At 36.1% G+C, this 17,457-nt stretch overlaps 1 protein-coding gene across 4 annotated transcripts in view; it reads right to left on the reverse strand.

The window, feature by feature from the left end:
* The window catches only part of IQCM (IQ motif containing M), a 471,732-nt gene extending 454,618 nt beyond the window's left edge, over positions 1-17,114 (reverse strand). For all 4 annotated transcript variants that reach the window (XM_055384490.2, XM_055384492.2, XM_055384491.2 and 1 more), the window contains exons 1-3: positions 17,029-17,114; positions 9,804-9,886; positions 7,665-7,929 (exon numbers count right to left, since the gene is read on the reverse strand). In XM_055384490.2, coding sequence (XP_055240465.2) covers positions 7,665-7,929; positions 9,804-9,886; positions 17,029-17,065 — 385 coding nt within the window. In that variant the 5' untranslated portion in view covers positions 17,066-17,114. The remainder of the gene's footprint in view (positions 1-7,664; positions 7,930-9,803; positions 9,887-17,028) is intronic.
* Positions 17,115-17,457: the final 343 nt, after the last annotated feature.

The raw sequence follows: 17,457 nt of genomic DNA on the forward strand, positions 1-17,457 counted from the left end.
GTAGCATGTCTCTGACCTCAGCAGAGTCTATAATGAGATTTTCAGGAGGATTTCTGTCCTCCCTGTGCTCCTGATAAAATCTTCACTTCCCTCTTACATTGTCCACCCCCAACACTTTGGCCTCATGATTACAAAGTGCTAAAGAGAAAAATCCCCCAAAAGAGACTATCATTAGAAAGGATTACTCACATATTCTAAGTGACCCTCAGAACTAGTCTTCTCACTCTTCTTACTGCTGACCTCAATCTCCATAGACCTGCCATCTTTCATCCTTCCTTGAACCAGCTCCCAAATTCTTCATTTGCTCTAAGAAACCCAAGAGCTTCTATCAGCTAAATTAATATTCTTGCTATCTTCTGTACATGTTCCCCCTATCTTCTTGTTCTACGAATCCTATTTTCCTAAGGGGACAGCTTTTTCAGCAGCTCTCTCAACGAATAGCTATTCCTTTATTCTACCCTTCACATACCCTAGAGCTTTAGGCAAAGACAGTTTCTTCCCTGATGCTCAGTGACACTTCCCAACCATTTCTCTTCCCTCGAAAGAAAGAAAGAAAGAAAGAAAGAAAGAAAGAAAGAAAGAAAGAAAGAAAGAATTTCATTTTTTCATAGCAAACTATATTTTCACTTTCACATTTTTCCAAATTTGATTATTTCACCCTTCTCCTTGCTCCTCAAAACCCCAATACTTTCAGTCCCATCCTACCCTCAAGTGAATAACTCACTTCTAACTTCATTGAAAAAAAAAATTGAAGTAATCTCACCACCTGCTCTATCAATCCACCTGCATCTGCACTCATGCCCCTGCCTTTCTCTTGGGACAACAGATAAGCTATCCTTGCTCCTTTCTAATGCATTACTCCTTAATTGAAATATGACTAATATATTTCCCACTCCCCTGATTTGGCTCCTGTTCATTTTCTGCTTCCTTTGCTGGATACTCCTTTTCTTGCCCTCTAAGTGTTAGAAATTCTCAGGGCTCAGTTCCTGGATTTTTTTTCTACCTACATTTATTTCCTCAATGATCTTATCTAAGTCTATGACTGTAAATAATATCTATACCTGTGTTGTCCAATATGATAGCCAATTACCATATGTAGCTATGAGCACTTGAAATGTGGCTAGTCCAATTTAAGAGTCACTATAAGTAAAATATACACTGGATTTTGAAGATTTAATATGAAAAATATATAATATCTCAATAATTTTACATATATATGTGTAAAAATTACTGAGATACTATATATCTTTTTTTTTTCTCTGTCTCCCAGCTAGAGTGCAGTGGTGCAATCTCGGCTCACTGCAGCCTCTGCCTCCCGGGTAGCTGGGATTACAGGTGCCTGCCATCAAGCCTGGCTAATTTTTGTATTTTTCAGTAGAGATGGCATTTCACCATGTTAGCCAAGCTGATCTCCTGCCCTCAAGTGATCTGTCCGCCTCGGCCTCCCAAAGTGCTGGGATTACAGGTGTGAGTCACCACGCCTGGCCCCACATATATTATAGAAATTAATTTTACCTGTTTCTTTTTACCGTTTAACGTGGCCACTAGAAAATTTTTTATTATATGTGGCTCATGTGGCATGTCTACTGGACAATATTATCTATAAATTAATGACTCCAACCTTTCCCATGAGTCTGCACTTACTTATAATGGACTACCTATTTGACATTTTGATTTGCATGTCTAATCGCCTCCTCAAACTTAAAATATCCATATCCCAGTTCTTGGTTTCTGCCCATTTAAAATGCATCTCTCTATTCTCCATCTCAGAAAGTAGCAGTTCTCATCTTCCAGTTCATCAGGACTAAAGCCTAAGAGTCATCCTTCATGCTGTCTTTCCCTTACACTCCACACCTAATCTTTCAGCAAGTACTGACAATTCTGCCATCAAAATATTTTTATGACAGTATTTTTAAAGTGATATTAGAAATGAAGGAGGAGAAAATAAAACAAGCAAGAAGGGAAAACTAATGTGAAATTTTTTTCTGAGTTGACCATCATTATAAGATACTGTCCGAAACCTTCTGAGAAGCTTTATAAAAGATTATTGAGACCCTTCTGCCCAGGGACAGAAGGGAGGAAACATTTATCCACTGGCTCTCATCCCCCCTTCCTGGTTGTTTATGTGTCAGCTGAAGCTGGTCCTATGAATGTCTCAAGCCAGGAAGGAGTCCAGGAAGTATGGAACAAGGACCAGTAACCCTAGCAGTGGCTGCAGTGCCTGGAATAAGAGATGAGCCCAAGAGGATTTCAGGTGATGAATGAGAAGTGTTTGACAAGGCCTGCATGCAGTGGTGTGCTGCAGCAAGCTCAGACCTGCTCAGGAGAGCTGACTGTGTACATCTCTTCCCAACTCCTGTAATCAGTGGTACCACTATTGGTAGTTTGAAATTGGCTATGTTAAGAGTATTTACACCATGGAAATCAGTAAAAACTACAAACCAGGCCTTCCTCCCTCCCCTCACCAGAGCCAGTTGTTAAACATGTGCTAGCACGGCACTGACTAAAAGGTTCTGTTCTTATACAGTCTCAGCTCACTCCTCTCCAGCTGATTCTCAGAACTGCAATCACATTAACTCTTTTTTCACTTATTTGAAAGTTCTTCCATGTGCCCCACACCTCGGGTCATTGCAAATGGTTTTGCAATTGCCTCAAACTTCCCATTCTTTGAGTAATTCCTATGCATCTTTTATATCTTAGCTCAAATATCATTTCCTCTGGGAAGTCTTGCTGACACACAGTCCATGTCCCATTTACTTGTGATGTACTCTCAATCTGTATATATGTGATTGTTAATTGATATCTGTTTCCCTAGCTAGACCACAGGTTCCACGAGGACACAATTTATGTCCATTTTTTCTCCTTTGTATTCTCTGCACTGAGCTTTGTATATTTACTGAATATCTGAACTAAGTTTTTTAATCAACACATATTAAAAGTACTATTACCACTGTTTAATTATTTTAAGAATATTGAAAAGAAGTCCTCCTACTTGAAAATGTGGGGAGCCACATTGGGAGGAGAACACATAACACTTTTATGGGCATCAATTATGTGCATTTTATGTGCATCACTTCCAGCTATAATCCACTGAGACAAATCTATCACATAGCCCCATCTATTTTCCAAGTACCAAGGAAGAAAAGGATACAAGTTTGATGAGCATCTATCCCGTCTCTGCTACAGTCTGTTCTTTAGGACACTAAATATTCATTCCTTCTTGTTCCTTTACAGAACACACCTTTCCTCTCCCCAAAGATGACAACCCAAAGTTCCCCCTAGGCACTACATCCAGCTCAGAGAGCAGGACCTCCAGCTGCTGTGCAGTTTAATCCAACAAGTTCAGATGTGGCTCCTTATGGTCCAGTAATATGAGACCCAAGTACAGAAGATATCTCCATCTTCCCCAAAGCATATAGCATACAGTAATAGAGCAGGTATAGGATAACCTCAGTAAAAACTCCATTAGTGAAAGGGAAGAAAGTAAACATAATAGTCACCAGTCCAAAGATGTTATAGAATTCTATTGGAAAGTCACTGAGAAGGCCCCCTAACCTGGAGGTGGGGAAGTTCCTTGAATAGACAATGATTTTGTCCTGGGACGCGCTCTCTTCATTTTTTCAGTGGCCTCTTGATCTACTCTCTGAGAAGCCTTTTACTTGCTCCTTGGACACATCTTGCTATTACCCTCCTTGGAGGTTGTACAGCTTGTGTCAACCACTTCCTGATAAATCTAGGTTATCTTACTTTTTGAACATTCAATTACATCAAGGTTTATGGTTTCTCTGGAAATGAAATTCTCTAAAAAAATCTGTTAGGCTTTTTAATCTATTTGCTTGCAGTTAATTCTGCCTGACAATAACCACATTCAAAGTCTTTTTCTTTTTTTTTTTTTTTTTTTTTTACCTTTTTTGAAATGGAGTCTCACTCTGTTGCCAGGCTGGAGTGCAGTGGCACGATCTCAGCTCACTGCAACCTCCGCTTCCCAGGTTCAAGCGATTCTCCTGCCTCAGCCTCCCAAATAGCTAGGATTACAGGAGCGTGCCACCATGCCTAGCTAATTTTTATATTTTTAGTAGAGACAGGGTTTCACCATGCTGGCCAGGATGCAAAGTCATTTTTTTAATATATGGTTCTAAAATCTCCTTTGCATCTTTGTTTCCTTTACCCCTTGGATTAGTCTCTCAATAATGACTGCCATGAGGGTATCTGAGATAACGGGCTGTGTGGTAAAAGATGTACTTTTAATATGCTTTTTGCTGCAATGTTAAGTATTAGTAGATATTTGCTCAAAACCAAGACCCCAAGTACCTAGTATCTCTCTATGCCCATTCATTTCTAATTGTAGACTAGCCAGGACTTTTCTCAGTTTATCTCATGTTTATAATAATTCCCAAAGCAAGCCAGAAACCAGCAATATGTCTTAATAATGAATTTCCCAACTTCTTTACCTGAAGCTACAAAGCTCAGTAGGTACGTGGTCTAGATTCCAACTTATTGGTGGTGGCAGTTTTTACCATTATATAAGATGCATCTCCAACCTTCTAATTTGCTATACCTGGCTTCATGCTGCCACTTAGTGTAAACCACTAACCCACTACCACAGCTCTTCCCTGTGTCTTATGCTTTACTTTATTGTTGACCAAGTTTAAATAACTCTACCTTTCTAATGTCTGTAAAATCTCTCCCAACACTATCCCCAGTGTTACTACCTTCATTTAAGTTGTCTTTCCCCATGTGAATTACTATCTCCTTATTGGTCTCTATGCATCTAAAATCCATCACACCCCATCTCTACAGCCAGTAAACATGCTAAAATGCAAATATTATCACTGCAACTTCTCTTTAAAACATTTAAATGGTTCTCATAGCTTTTAGGTTAAAATTCAGTGTCGTTCAGTATCTAGTCTGTTATCTGTAATCACTCCCCAATCCTCATGTTCTAGTCAGGTAAAATCATTTTAATTCTGTCAAAAACATCATAACCACTTTCTCAGAGATCCACTGTCAGGTAGATGCTAGGCCCTCTAGCTAGGTAGAATTTTCTTTCTCTTTTGAGTTAACACTCATTTATCTTTCAAAATTTACCAAAGACTTTAAATTTCCTGAGAATCTATTCCTGACACCTAAATCTGAATCAGATATCCTCCTATTCACTTTAAAGCAGTAGAGTTACTTTCTATTACAGTATGAGTCATACTATAATTGTCTATTTATTGCCCTTCAATGCCGCTGCAAAAACTATATACATCAAATTTGAATTTCTTGAAGGGAAGCAGCATATCTTTTGTCTCTCATACCTCACATGTTAAATTAAACAAATGTTAGGTGAAGAAATGCATGAGCCCCACAATTTCAGTACGGTAGTGATCCCTCACATCTATCTTCAATCTTCACCTACCTCTCAAGTGCTAGGTCTCCTTTTCCAACTTCCTAATGGCTATCTCCACATGTGTGTCTACTTAACAGGTCTAAAACTGAATTCATTATTTTCCCCCACCCCTTTCCCCACTTGTCCAAAATCTGCTTCTCCCCTTATTATGGTTCAAATGTTTGTATGTCTCCAATATTCATGTTGGAACCTAAGATCCAATGTGATAGTATTAAGAGATAGGACCTTTGAGGAAGTGATTAAGTTATGAGGGCTTCACCCTCATAAAGGAAATTAATGTCCTAATAAGAGAGGTTTCAGAGAGCTGCTAGCCCTTTTCCCTTTCATCCCTTCCACCATGTGAAGACACAGCTTTTGTCCCATCGAGACGACAGAGCATTCAAGGTGCCATCTTGGAAGCAGAGACTGGACCCTCACAAAACCACATGCTAGTTAGTACCTTGATCTTGGATTTCCCGCTTCCATAACTATGAGAAATAAATTTAGTCTGTTTATAAATTATTCAGGCATTTTGTTATAGCAGCAAGAACAGACTGAGATACTCTCTAAATTTCTACCCCATCCTAAGGATTTTTGTCCAGTTTCTCAGTCTAGAAACCTCAATATCTTATCATCTTCATTTTCATTACACATCAGTTGATTTTTCAAAAACCAGTTAATTCATCCTAAAATAATCCACTAATTCTGAATTTATCAAAATGTATTAAAAAGAACACTAGTCTCAAGGACATTAACTGGTATAATGTGGAAAAAAAATGGGGGTTCTTTGGCCAAATGAACTGGGGGTAGCAAGGTTAAAAACAGTAAACAGATTTCTTTTCTGCAGTATTCCCTAGACTTTTCAATATATTGATAATCAATACGAATCTCCAATAAGGAATATAACATGTATTTTATTTAAATGTTTCTAACCAAAGAACCCTTTGTCAGGTCACTGAATCCCTCAGGACTAACATTCTGAAGAGCATGCTTTGAGAAATGCTGATAGAACAGCCCTCCTCCACACTTTATGCTTCCCTACTGCCCTAATTTAGGCCCTGTCATCTCTCACATGGACAGCCTCCTCACTTAGCTCTCTGTCATCACTCTCTCTACAGTTTCTGCTGCCAGTTTTATTTTTCTAACAGAAAGATCTGATTATACCTCACCTCTTCCCCCACCTACAGCTTTGAAATCATCATGTCTTTCCAATAAACATAAGTTCAAATTCTAGGTCTACTATTATATTCCCTTCAAACTCTAGCCCACCCATCTTCCAAAATTTATTTCCTACCACATCTCTCCCTTCCCAAAATATATCATATTCTTACATCCTTCACAGCTTTAATACATTTTGTTCCTGCGACTCAGAATGGCATCTCCTGTTTCCATCCTACTTCTCCTGAAAACCCAGTTCTAAAGAGATCTCTTCTGATAAATTCTCAGGAGAAATCTCTTCTGGCCTTTGGTTGGTTGCTCCTCAGTGTTTCCATAATGCTTCACACTCACCCTCTTACAGCAACTGTTACACTGTATAGTAAGAAATTACCCTGTGTTTATCCTCACCATTATTCTCTGAGCCTTTTAATTGCTGTTTCTCCAGCTCTTAACTTAGTGCCTGGCACAGAGCAGTCATTCTTTGTTGAATAGGAAAAATACAAATGAGTGTATGAATAAACAAACATCTATAGAAATAACGTAAGAGGAAAAAAATAAGATGAGGCTGTGAAAGCTATACTAGAAATGTATTATAAGCAGTCATGTATTCAAGCCATTATTTTCAGGAAAACAATATCACTTTGCTTAAAGCTATCTCTAATTTACACCTACCATGTTACTGATAGAGGATAAACCTTTACAATTTCTTTTAAGGGAAAAATCTATAGCTTCCAAAGATCTTTTTAGTGTTTTGAGGAAACACGCTCACGAGTAAGTTGCCTATCCTGTTGATTCTGCTCAAAAACAGAATTCAGGGCTATCGTCCATGGTTGCTTTAGCATCTGTGAAATAAACAGTCTCTGAGGATTTCCACTAGGAAGAAGATCACTTCTGGAAGACATGGCTAACAAGTTTTGTTCCCCTAAATTTCTCTTTCCCTTTAGAATGGGTTCATCTCAATTTCTGGTAGTGCCCAGAGATTAGCAGCTCTAATAATCAGGCCTCCCTACCTTTCATTGTTAAGATTTAAGGTTCAGGGAATTATTTGAACAAGAAAATTCCATTACAGGCACATAAGAAACAAATAGTTTTGTCCGTGGGTTTGTTGAATTTCTTCACTCCACCAAAAACTTACCTTTTGTAATTAGATCTATGGGCCTGCATCTTTCTCTTCTACTAAAAATGTGTGGTTCCTTGAAGGAGATTCGTTGTGGGGGTTCCTGAAGATGCTCGGTTTTGGAAAGCTCCTTGGGAAAGCAAATCCTTCTGAGTGCTGCCCGATGTTCCTGCACCACATCACGTGTTACCTTTTTGTCAATCTCCAAAGGTATGTATTTGCCAGATTTCGGTTTTTGGTGTTTCTTTCTAAAAACATTTATAGAAGTACCTTGAACTTTATTCTATGAAAAAAAACAAAAATAGATTTTGGCAAAATTTAATTTTAGTATGCATTATTTAATAAAGTTATATAATATATTTTATTAATAAGTTCACGAAATTGCACCTCTACTACATACATTTTACAAAGTACCTTACTATATAAGACATTTACTCTAATGTAAATTACAAATGACAGTAACCAGCTAAATCAGATGTTATTCTATGTCACTCACTAAAAGTCCTTCACAAGCATAAGGATTATATTCCCCTTCGAAAGAAATGTAAATTTTAAAATAGCAACTTTCTCCCCAAAGTGATATTTTTAATTACAGGTTTCAAGTCTACTGTAAAATAGGAGTTTTTCAAATAGACATGTAAGAATTAAATTATTTTCAACCATCTTTGAAGAACTTTCAGATGTCCATAAAACGCTAACATCCCCCAAATCTCTTCCTTTGCTGAACCAGAAATAACTGAATATACATGGAGGTAACCTCTCAAAAAGAGCGTACTGGTAATAGGACATACATTTCATATCCTTTTAATCATAATTGCTTCTTTATTTTGACCACCTTGAACAACAGAGAAATAATACAGCTCCAGGTATCTGACAGGTAATTATCCAAATAGCATAACTGTTCTACACACAGAGAGAGCTATAGTTCTTCCCTATTCCCCCAACAACACACACACACCCAAAAAAAAGGTTTAGAAAAATTCAAATTGTTGCTGACTCAAAAGGTCAATAAGGAGGTTTTAGTGTGCTAGTATTACATTTTTCCAGGCAACCGAAGATGGAACATTGGGCTGTTACTATTAGATAAAAATTTAAACAGGTCAAGTTTCTAAGGCACGTCTGTCTAACTCTGAAGACCGTGAAACATTCATCCCATGTTCCCACCAGTGAAATTAATATAATTGAAAATCATTTTAAATTGGTTAGAGGAAAAATTAGTTAAGCAATGCGTACAATGTTGATTACATGATTAAAAGTATGTATGGCCAGTCTTGGCATAAAGGACCATTCAAAAGAAACATAAGTAAAAATTAGAATCCTCCTCCCCAACTGCAAGAAATATTGAAAAATATTTAAAAGCTTACTTAAAATTTTGTTTAAAAAAATTTTTAAGTATTTAGCAGGGGACTAGGATCATTTGACACATAGTAAACCATCCGAAGTTACCCTCCCCTCACCTGTCTTCCCAAAGGCCCAACGGTCACAATAGTTGCCCCTTCCCCAAATTTGCTACCTCCTCTATAGATGCTCTCCTCCAAAATGTCACCCTGTGCTCACCCTCCTCTGTCTCTTTGTTATCCCTTTCCCTTTCACTCCTTCTTCTCACTTTCCAAATATACGCCATTCAGCAAATATTTATTGAGCCAGGAACAATCATTATTGCTAGAGATACAGCATTCAGAAAATATTCTATGCCCTCAAGGATCTATCAGACCAGCAAACGGACAATTTTAATGCAAAAAGATACATGGAATATAATGTATCATGCTAAGGTAATCATGCTAAGGGTATAGAAGAGACTCATCTCACAATTTATTTTCTAGTTTAGCTTTGACTAAACAGCATTTAAAGGGATATTTACTTGAGATGATAAATCCAATTATTTATGTTAAAATTCTTCAAAAAAATTTTAAATTGTATTAAATGTACAAATTAAACACACTTGTATAATTAAAATTCATATAACTAAAAAATCTTATTTTAAAATGTCATTTGAAATCAATTTTTATAGCTAGTGAGCATTTCATTTTTCTCTTCAATTCTATTCTCTTTTCTATTTATTCTATCATATATTAGGGTTTATGCAATCCTTTGGAAGAATCCTTGTAGTATGCAAAAATTTTTAAATGTAACATTAGATAAATGCAAAGGACTAACCTCATTTATTTTCTCATAATGTTGGGCAATGAGAGTTTTTGCTTCTTGAAAAAAGTCTTGCTTGGTGATCTCTAATGTAGGACCTAATATACAAACAGAGAAACATTTTTTAAGCAGTTAATGTGAAAGTAAATTTTATAAGTTGACATTATAAAAGGAAGCAAAAGAAATATAATGATCTCTTAACATAATATTTTGCTTTTAAGAAGAAATATAAGGTTGTAATGGTCAGGTGATAAGATAGGTTATCCTAAGTTACTTCAGTCCAGAGAAAGCAAAGAAAATATACAAAACAGAAACATCCTTCAGTTCTGAAAGTCCTTTAAATGTTACTGTATAGAAGATATAACAACATGTTTTGGGCACAAAAGTTATTAACAAGTCTATCTGTGTTTTCCATACTTGATGACTGATGTATGAAGCTGTACATTTTCTCAAGAGTATTTACCTTCCAACTTGTTGATAAAATTATAACCGTAAAATAAAATACCTCAATAAATTTATTAAATAGAAGCAGCACTGAAATTCAAAAACACATGTCTATGGATTTTTCTAAGTTTCTTAATTTCTTTCGACTTTTTTTTTTTTTTTTTTTTTTTTTTTGGTGAGACAGAGTCTCCCTCTGTTGCCCAATCTGGAGTACAGTTGCACAATTATGGCTCTGTGCAACCTCTGCTTTCCAGGCTCAAGCAATCCTCCCACCTCAGCCTTCTGAGTATCTGGGATTACAGGCCTGCACCACCACATCCAGCTAATTTTCGTACTTATTGTAGAGATGGAGTTTCACCATGCTGCCCAGGCTGGTCTCGAACTCCAGGGCTCAAGCAATCTACCTGCCTTGGCCTCCCAAAGTGCTGGGATTACAGGTGTGACCGAAAGCACCCAGCCTAAGTTTCTTAATTTCTTTTAACCAGGGTTATGTATACAATTCTACAGCATGTAGACTACATCATTCTCGTTCAGCCTTGTCTAAGTTTTCCTCTTTACATATTTTCTTTATTATTAGCTGATTGTGTGCTTGCTTCAGCAGCACAAATACTAAAAATGGAATTGTATCAGTGGATCCTGACACTTATAAGTGTTTCTTGACTTCCTCCTCTTAACTCAAACTCAGCAAAATTTAAATATATTACCTATTCAAAGTCTGGCCAGTGGGCTCTCTGTTTTTATAACTCTACCTCTATTAGTACTCTTACTGTGAAGGTTTTCTCTACTCTTCACCCACTCAAATTTTAAGCAATTAAAAACTCAATCTTCATGTAAATCAAAACTATAATGAGATACCACTACATTCACCAAAACAGCTAAAATTAAAAAGACTGATAACACCAAATGCTGATGAGGCTGTAGAGCTACTGGAACCCTCAAGTATTGCTGGTGGAAACGTAAAATAGCATAATCAGTTTGGAAAAGGTATGGCAATCTCTTTTAAAGCTAAATATACACCCATCCTACAACCCAGCAATTCCAGTCCTAGGTATTTACCAGAGAGAATGAAAATGTATGTTTACAAAAGATTTGTACAAAAATGTTTACAGTAGCTTTACTCATAATAATTCTAAATTGAAAACAGCCCAGATATGTAACAACAGAAAAGTTTGTAAACTGTGGTTATATGTGTACAATAAACTACTACTTAGCAATAAAAAGAGGTACTGACATGTACAACACTATGGATAAATTTCAAAAATATTATGCCAAGTTAAAGTAGACTTACACAAAAAAGCACATGCTATATGGTTCCACTTATACAAAGTTCTAGAACAGGTAAAACTAATCTATGGTGGAAAAAACAAAACAGTTATTATTCTGTGGGAAGGTATGATGGATTAACTGAGAAGAGACATGAAGGAAATTTCTGGAGTGATGGGAATGTTCTGTATTTTGATAGGAATTTGGATTATACAGGCATATATTATCATTAGTGTACTCAATGCACACCTAAGATTTGTGCATTTCATTGTATGTACATTTTACATCAAAAGAAGAAAAACTATAAAGAAATAATTAATTCCAACTAATGATATGCATGTTGATTGATGGATGGGTATGTGACAAATCAAGTACAGTAAAATATTAATGGTAAGAACTTGGTAGTTAGTATATGGGCATTGATTTGAAATTCTTCCAAGTTTGCTGTATGTTCAAAAATTTCATAATAAATTATTGAAGGCCACATTCTCTCTTTATTCTTGCACAAAATATCTCCTTGCTTTTCACCACGTAGACTCACAGGCCACAGGTAGCTGTTACCTTAGGGTAATGAGGTCCTGAGGAATGGAGCCCGGTTCACATTAATTTCCCAATTCAAGCCAAAAGAAGCACTGTCCTCACACGGAAAGGGCAAGAGTTCTGGAATTAAAACTGTTTCATCAAATTTCAACCAAAATCCAATTTTGCTTTGAGGAGGCCTCTAGCCAGAGCATTTACTTCATGGAGGAAAGCCAGCGAGCTATTCCTAGGTGTGACTTCACAACCTGTCCTCCTTTTCCTTCTCTCATGACAGTCCTTTCCTCTTTTAATTCCCTTTTTCTGACTAATCAAATATCCCTTACAATTACTTTAATTACAATCACTTATAATTACAACATTGTCATGTGTCGTGCACATGACAAGCAATATAATTTATTAATATATTAAGTCACTGGTTTTTTGTTGTCGTTCAAAATGTAGCTTTGTGGAAACCATCATGTCTTATTTCAGACAAGACCTTAGAGATGTTCTAGTCTTCATTTATAGGCAAATTCTGAGAAGCAGAGACCTGACAGCCTGCTGAAGTCACACAGCAGTGCTGCGGCTCTGCATAGGCACAGTGCTCCTAAGTTCCTTGCTGCTCTTTTCTACAAATTACTGCTTTTCCCAGTGCCATGTACACCTCATGAGTACTGGAAATTCCTCTGAAACTTGGCTGGTCACACTGGTGAGATACGCACGTTTCCCTGACACTTGCATTTTAAGCCAGCACTTCTGCCCCTTGTTGTCATTTAATGTGCTGATGCAGCTGTTTCGATTTCCCCCTTTGTAACTAGAATTAGCTTTTGACGGAGGAGTTAAATTCCCAAAGTAGCATTTTCTTCCTTGCTGGGCTCTTTGTTGATTAGTCCCTTATTTCCCCTGTCCACAAGTGCCACCCATCACCTGTGGACCGTGGAGAAACTATATGCGCTCCAGTAGCGCTAATGGCCTTGTTGGGGCCAGAAAGCAGATCTTGACATATCAAGGTATTGTCACAGCATACCCATACAGTCAGGCCATGAGATTACTGAGCAGAACAAGGCCTGAGACTGTTCATAAAGGAGCAGAGAAAGGCAGCCAAGGTCAGAAAGCAGCAATTTCACATAGATCCTGAAATGGCTCCAATGAAGTCATGTGGACATTGACTTCCAGCTGGCAGTCCTGAGCTCTTGTTGTCATTTGAGGCACTGAGGTAGCTGTTCTGATTTTCTATGATCACTAAAAAGTGGCCCTTGAACAAGAGTGAAATTCGCAAGACAGCACAAGATAACTCATACCTCAATGCCTTAGAAAAGACAATGCTAGCATCATTTATTTTTATAATTTCCAAGGATATGTATCTATTCCACAAATGAGTCTAAAAATTACAAGAAATCAAACAACATTTTTATTAGAGTTCCATCTAGTCAATAATCTTTGAGGCTTCTCTTTTCTTTGTTCATAATGGGGTAAGAATATAAGCTTGCATCTTTTACACATTCAAGTGCACTTCACCTATTATTTTGCGGAAGTTGCCAAGGTCTGTTCCTTCTTTATTATGAAAACTATACTTATAACTTAATTTGTAAATACATATTGATAGTATATAGAATGATTTTTAAGAGCTCTTATTCCTGAGTCACACTATTTTGTGCTTGAATTCCAGTTTGCTCATGAACCTTATTGTCTTAAGCCTTATTTTTCTTATTTGTAAACTGAGGATAATAATAATATATGTCACAGAGATTTGTCTGAAGATTAACTTAAACACTGTTACAAAACAACACAGCACCTAACATATAAGCTTTCAATAAATGTGAGAAATTTTATTATTTTTGAGATTATTGCATTACTATCATTGGGCTAAACTTTTCCCCAACAGTGTTTATATAATTTTTTTTTTTAGTCAACCCTTATTTCTTCAAAATCACAAAGATAACTTCCTAATGCAGTTTGGGTAAATTGTCTTATTAAAATTCCTTTTATCCAAAACTAACTAATATGTTTGCAGTTAATAAAATATTTTCATACATAGGATTCTTCATGTTATTAAAGTTCCCAAAAGCAATAGTAAGTCATTATAAGTAATAATAAATGTTTTGTAATAAAGTTCATGAAGAGGTTGAAATGGTCATATTAAACTCATCTAAGACATGAGTGCAAATACTAACATTCCCATAGGAAAAAAAATATGAGTAGCTCTAATCCCAAATATTTCACTAGCCTAAAACATTTTCACACATTTATTTTATCTTTTAAAAAAAAATCTCATTTTTCATATATCACCAGCTTAACACAATTGTGATGATGGTTCATAAAACCAGATTTCTCTACTACTTTAGAGGTTCTACATAGTTGGTCTAGTGAGCCTCTGAAGATACAAAAAGAAAATCTAGTTATGGAAACTATGACAGAGAATGAGCCATCTCTTAATTAGAATCGTTGAGTAAGTATTTTCTGTATCCGAAAAGACCCAGGGGCTTAAAAACATTTGCTTTTCATAACGATAATAAAAACAACTGGCCATACTCAGAGGGTTTACATCCTTGCCATTAATAGGCTACATTCTTCAGAGAGGCTTCACAAAATTTTAGTTAAAAGATAATCTTAAGCAAAGATGTGTGGCCACATGGCTAAGGCCAACCCTGTGTATGTAATCAGAGTAAATGCCTGACAGGTGTAACAAAAGCCCCACCTCAGACACAATGGGAGTCAGTTTAGCACACATTTTTTAAGTACCTACTAAGTGCTAGATGCTGTTTTGATGCTAAATGTGCTAAAATAAGTAAGACTAGCTATTTCTGTCTTCCAAGTGCTTTAGAGTCTAGTGCTAGAAAAAATGTGTAAATAAATGCCTTGACAGTCAGTTAAGATAGGCACTGTGATAGAAGCCAACATAAACCACCAACACCCCCTACCACTAGCGGACTAATGTATGAATTTCCCTTTAAAAAGATAAAGCTTTACACTGTATTATTGAAAATAATATTGAAAACAGAAATACTCCAAGAGAAATAAGTGAATGGAAGCCAGGCTAAGGCAGTGGTTTTAAATATGTGCTTCATTAATTTCATGTGCCTTGGGGGTGCTTCCTTCTTTCAATCAGAGAAGCTCAGATCTTATCTGTTTTACATATTTGAGCTCTTCCTAAGTTTTATTTTGCAGAATTTCTTTGCTGAAAAGTAAACACACAACAGCTAAGCAAAAAACAAATAAAGGTCTGAATAACAGTGCATCTGTGGAAAGAACCTGCTTGTAAACAGGTTCAGATGGAGAGAAGGATTAGAGTGCCAAGAAGTGGGGAGAAGCTGTAGAGAGGAGAAGCTGAAGAGGAGAGAAGCTGGAATTAAGGCCATCAGTTCTAGGGTAACGAGTTATGGAGCTGGAAAGTAAATAGAAGCTCTTTGGACAAAAACTTCAAATACAATAATTTATATTAATTTCATTACATGTAAGTGAAGAAAACATAAATTATTTCTAATTTATTCCTAAAAAGAGTTAAAGAACCAAATGCAACCCAAATTTCAAGTGGCATCTGGTTATCATCTCCTAAAACACATATTCAACATTTTTTCCCATAATACATTCTGCATTAAGACTCAACTCTTCAGTTCTAAACTAAAGGCACTCTGTTGAGTTGTCTCTTACTGACTCACTTTCCCCCTCCCTTATTCTCTGGTCTTCTTTAACAAAGTATCCTGCCTTCTTTGCACCAAGAAATGCTAATAAGTTTCATATATACCTCAGACATATTTTACAGGGTACTGCCCAAAAATCTTTCTATGTTAATATTTCTCAGACTGTGGTCAGGTTACTAAGGAGATGTAGGGAAATGCCAGGCTCATAGCATCAAGGTCATGTGGGTATGACCTAAGGCAAAATGGAACTAGAGAATATTCCTCCTCCACTTCCTGGATCTTCCACCCTTTCTGACCTTCCCATCTTTAAAAGTGTTCTGTGTTATCCAAATAAAAAGAGAGTTAAAGTGATCATCACAGAGCTCTATTGGCAGCCCTGGGCAGATGCCAGCTGGCCTGTATCATATACTGTCAGGGGTAACAGGAGCCAAGAGGAAGTAGCAGAACAGTAATAACCTCAGCTCTATGTGCAGCACTATATGTTAGGATTGCTTGTATTTGCTGCCAAGTCTAGATTAACTCTAAAAGAAATATAATGTGTAATTAATAATAATGTATGGTATACCTGAAAGTTGCTGAGAGAAATCTTAAGTAGTCTCATCACACCAGAAAAAAAGCTAACTATGTGAAGTAATGGATATTATAATTAGCTTGATAGAGGTAATAATTTTACAATGTGTATACATGTTAACACGCACATTGCACACCTTTAAATTTTTATTTGTGAATTATACCTCAATAAAGCTAGAAGATTATACAGTGTGAACTGAATATGTAATTTACATGTAATTTAAATTTTTCTGGTAGACATACTAAAAAAGGTGAAATTAATTTGTATAACATAATTTTTATAGAATATTTTATTTAAATGAAATACATCTAAATATTACCACTTCAACATTAATCAATATTTAAAATGAATTAGATATTTTACATTCCTTTTTGTTCTATCTTCAAAACTCTATATATATTTTGTTTGTACTTACATACATCACAACTCACATGCTAAATTTTTATCAGAACTACTTAATCTGTATTTACATTTTATAAAATCATCACTTGAAAAAATAGATTTATATGCCCAAATTTGTTCCAAACATGCTTAAAGGTTTTCCAATAACTGAATTATCAGTTTTTAAGTTTAAATTAAAATCCATTAAATTTAAATTAAATATTCAGTTCCTTAGTTTCACCAGCCACATTTCAAGGACTGAATAGTCCACATGTGACAAGTGGATACCATATGGGACAGCACAATAAGTTAAAAAGATCTCTCAAAAGTTGGTTATTTTTAAATAAAGGGAATGGAATAAATCCTTTATTGGATTGGAGTGTTATGACTTGTACTATGTTAGGTAAGCACAGATACTCACATTTTGCTTTTTCAGGCATAGCCTCTTCAGTAGTCATGAGGGGCAGTTAGAATGATCTTCTTTTTTAAAGTGTGAGCTCCAAGTCCTTAAACACAGTTACATTAAGTAATTCAGTGATGATAAATATTTATTTTTAGCTATTTCTTTTGCTCACTCATAGGTAAATAGGGTGAATGATTAAAACTTTTTATATGTCATTTCTGTGCTCTATAACCTTCAATGCCTTCCCCTCCAAAACACAATAACAATAGCTAGCATTGGGTAGGGCTCTGCAGTTTATCAAGTGCTCATGTACACATTGCCTTACTGGGTCTAAGCAACCTGATAAGAACTATTATTATGAATATTTGGCAGATGTGAAAATTGGAGCTTAGAGAAGTAAAATATCTTGTCAAGGTAAGAAGCTATGTAGCGGCATGTGCAAAACTC

Source organism: Gorilla gorilla, chromosome 3, assembly GCF_029281585.2.
Source record: "Gorilla gorilla gorilla isolate KB3781 chromosome 3, NHGRI_mGorGor1-v2.1_pri, whole genome shotgun sequence".
Lineage (NCBI taxonomy): Eukaryota > Metazoa > Chordata > Mammalia > Primates > Hominidae > Gorilla > Gorilla gorilla.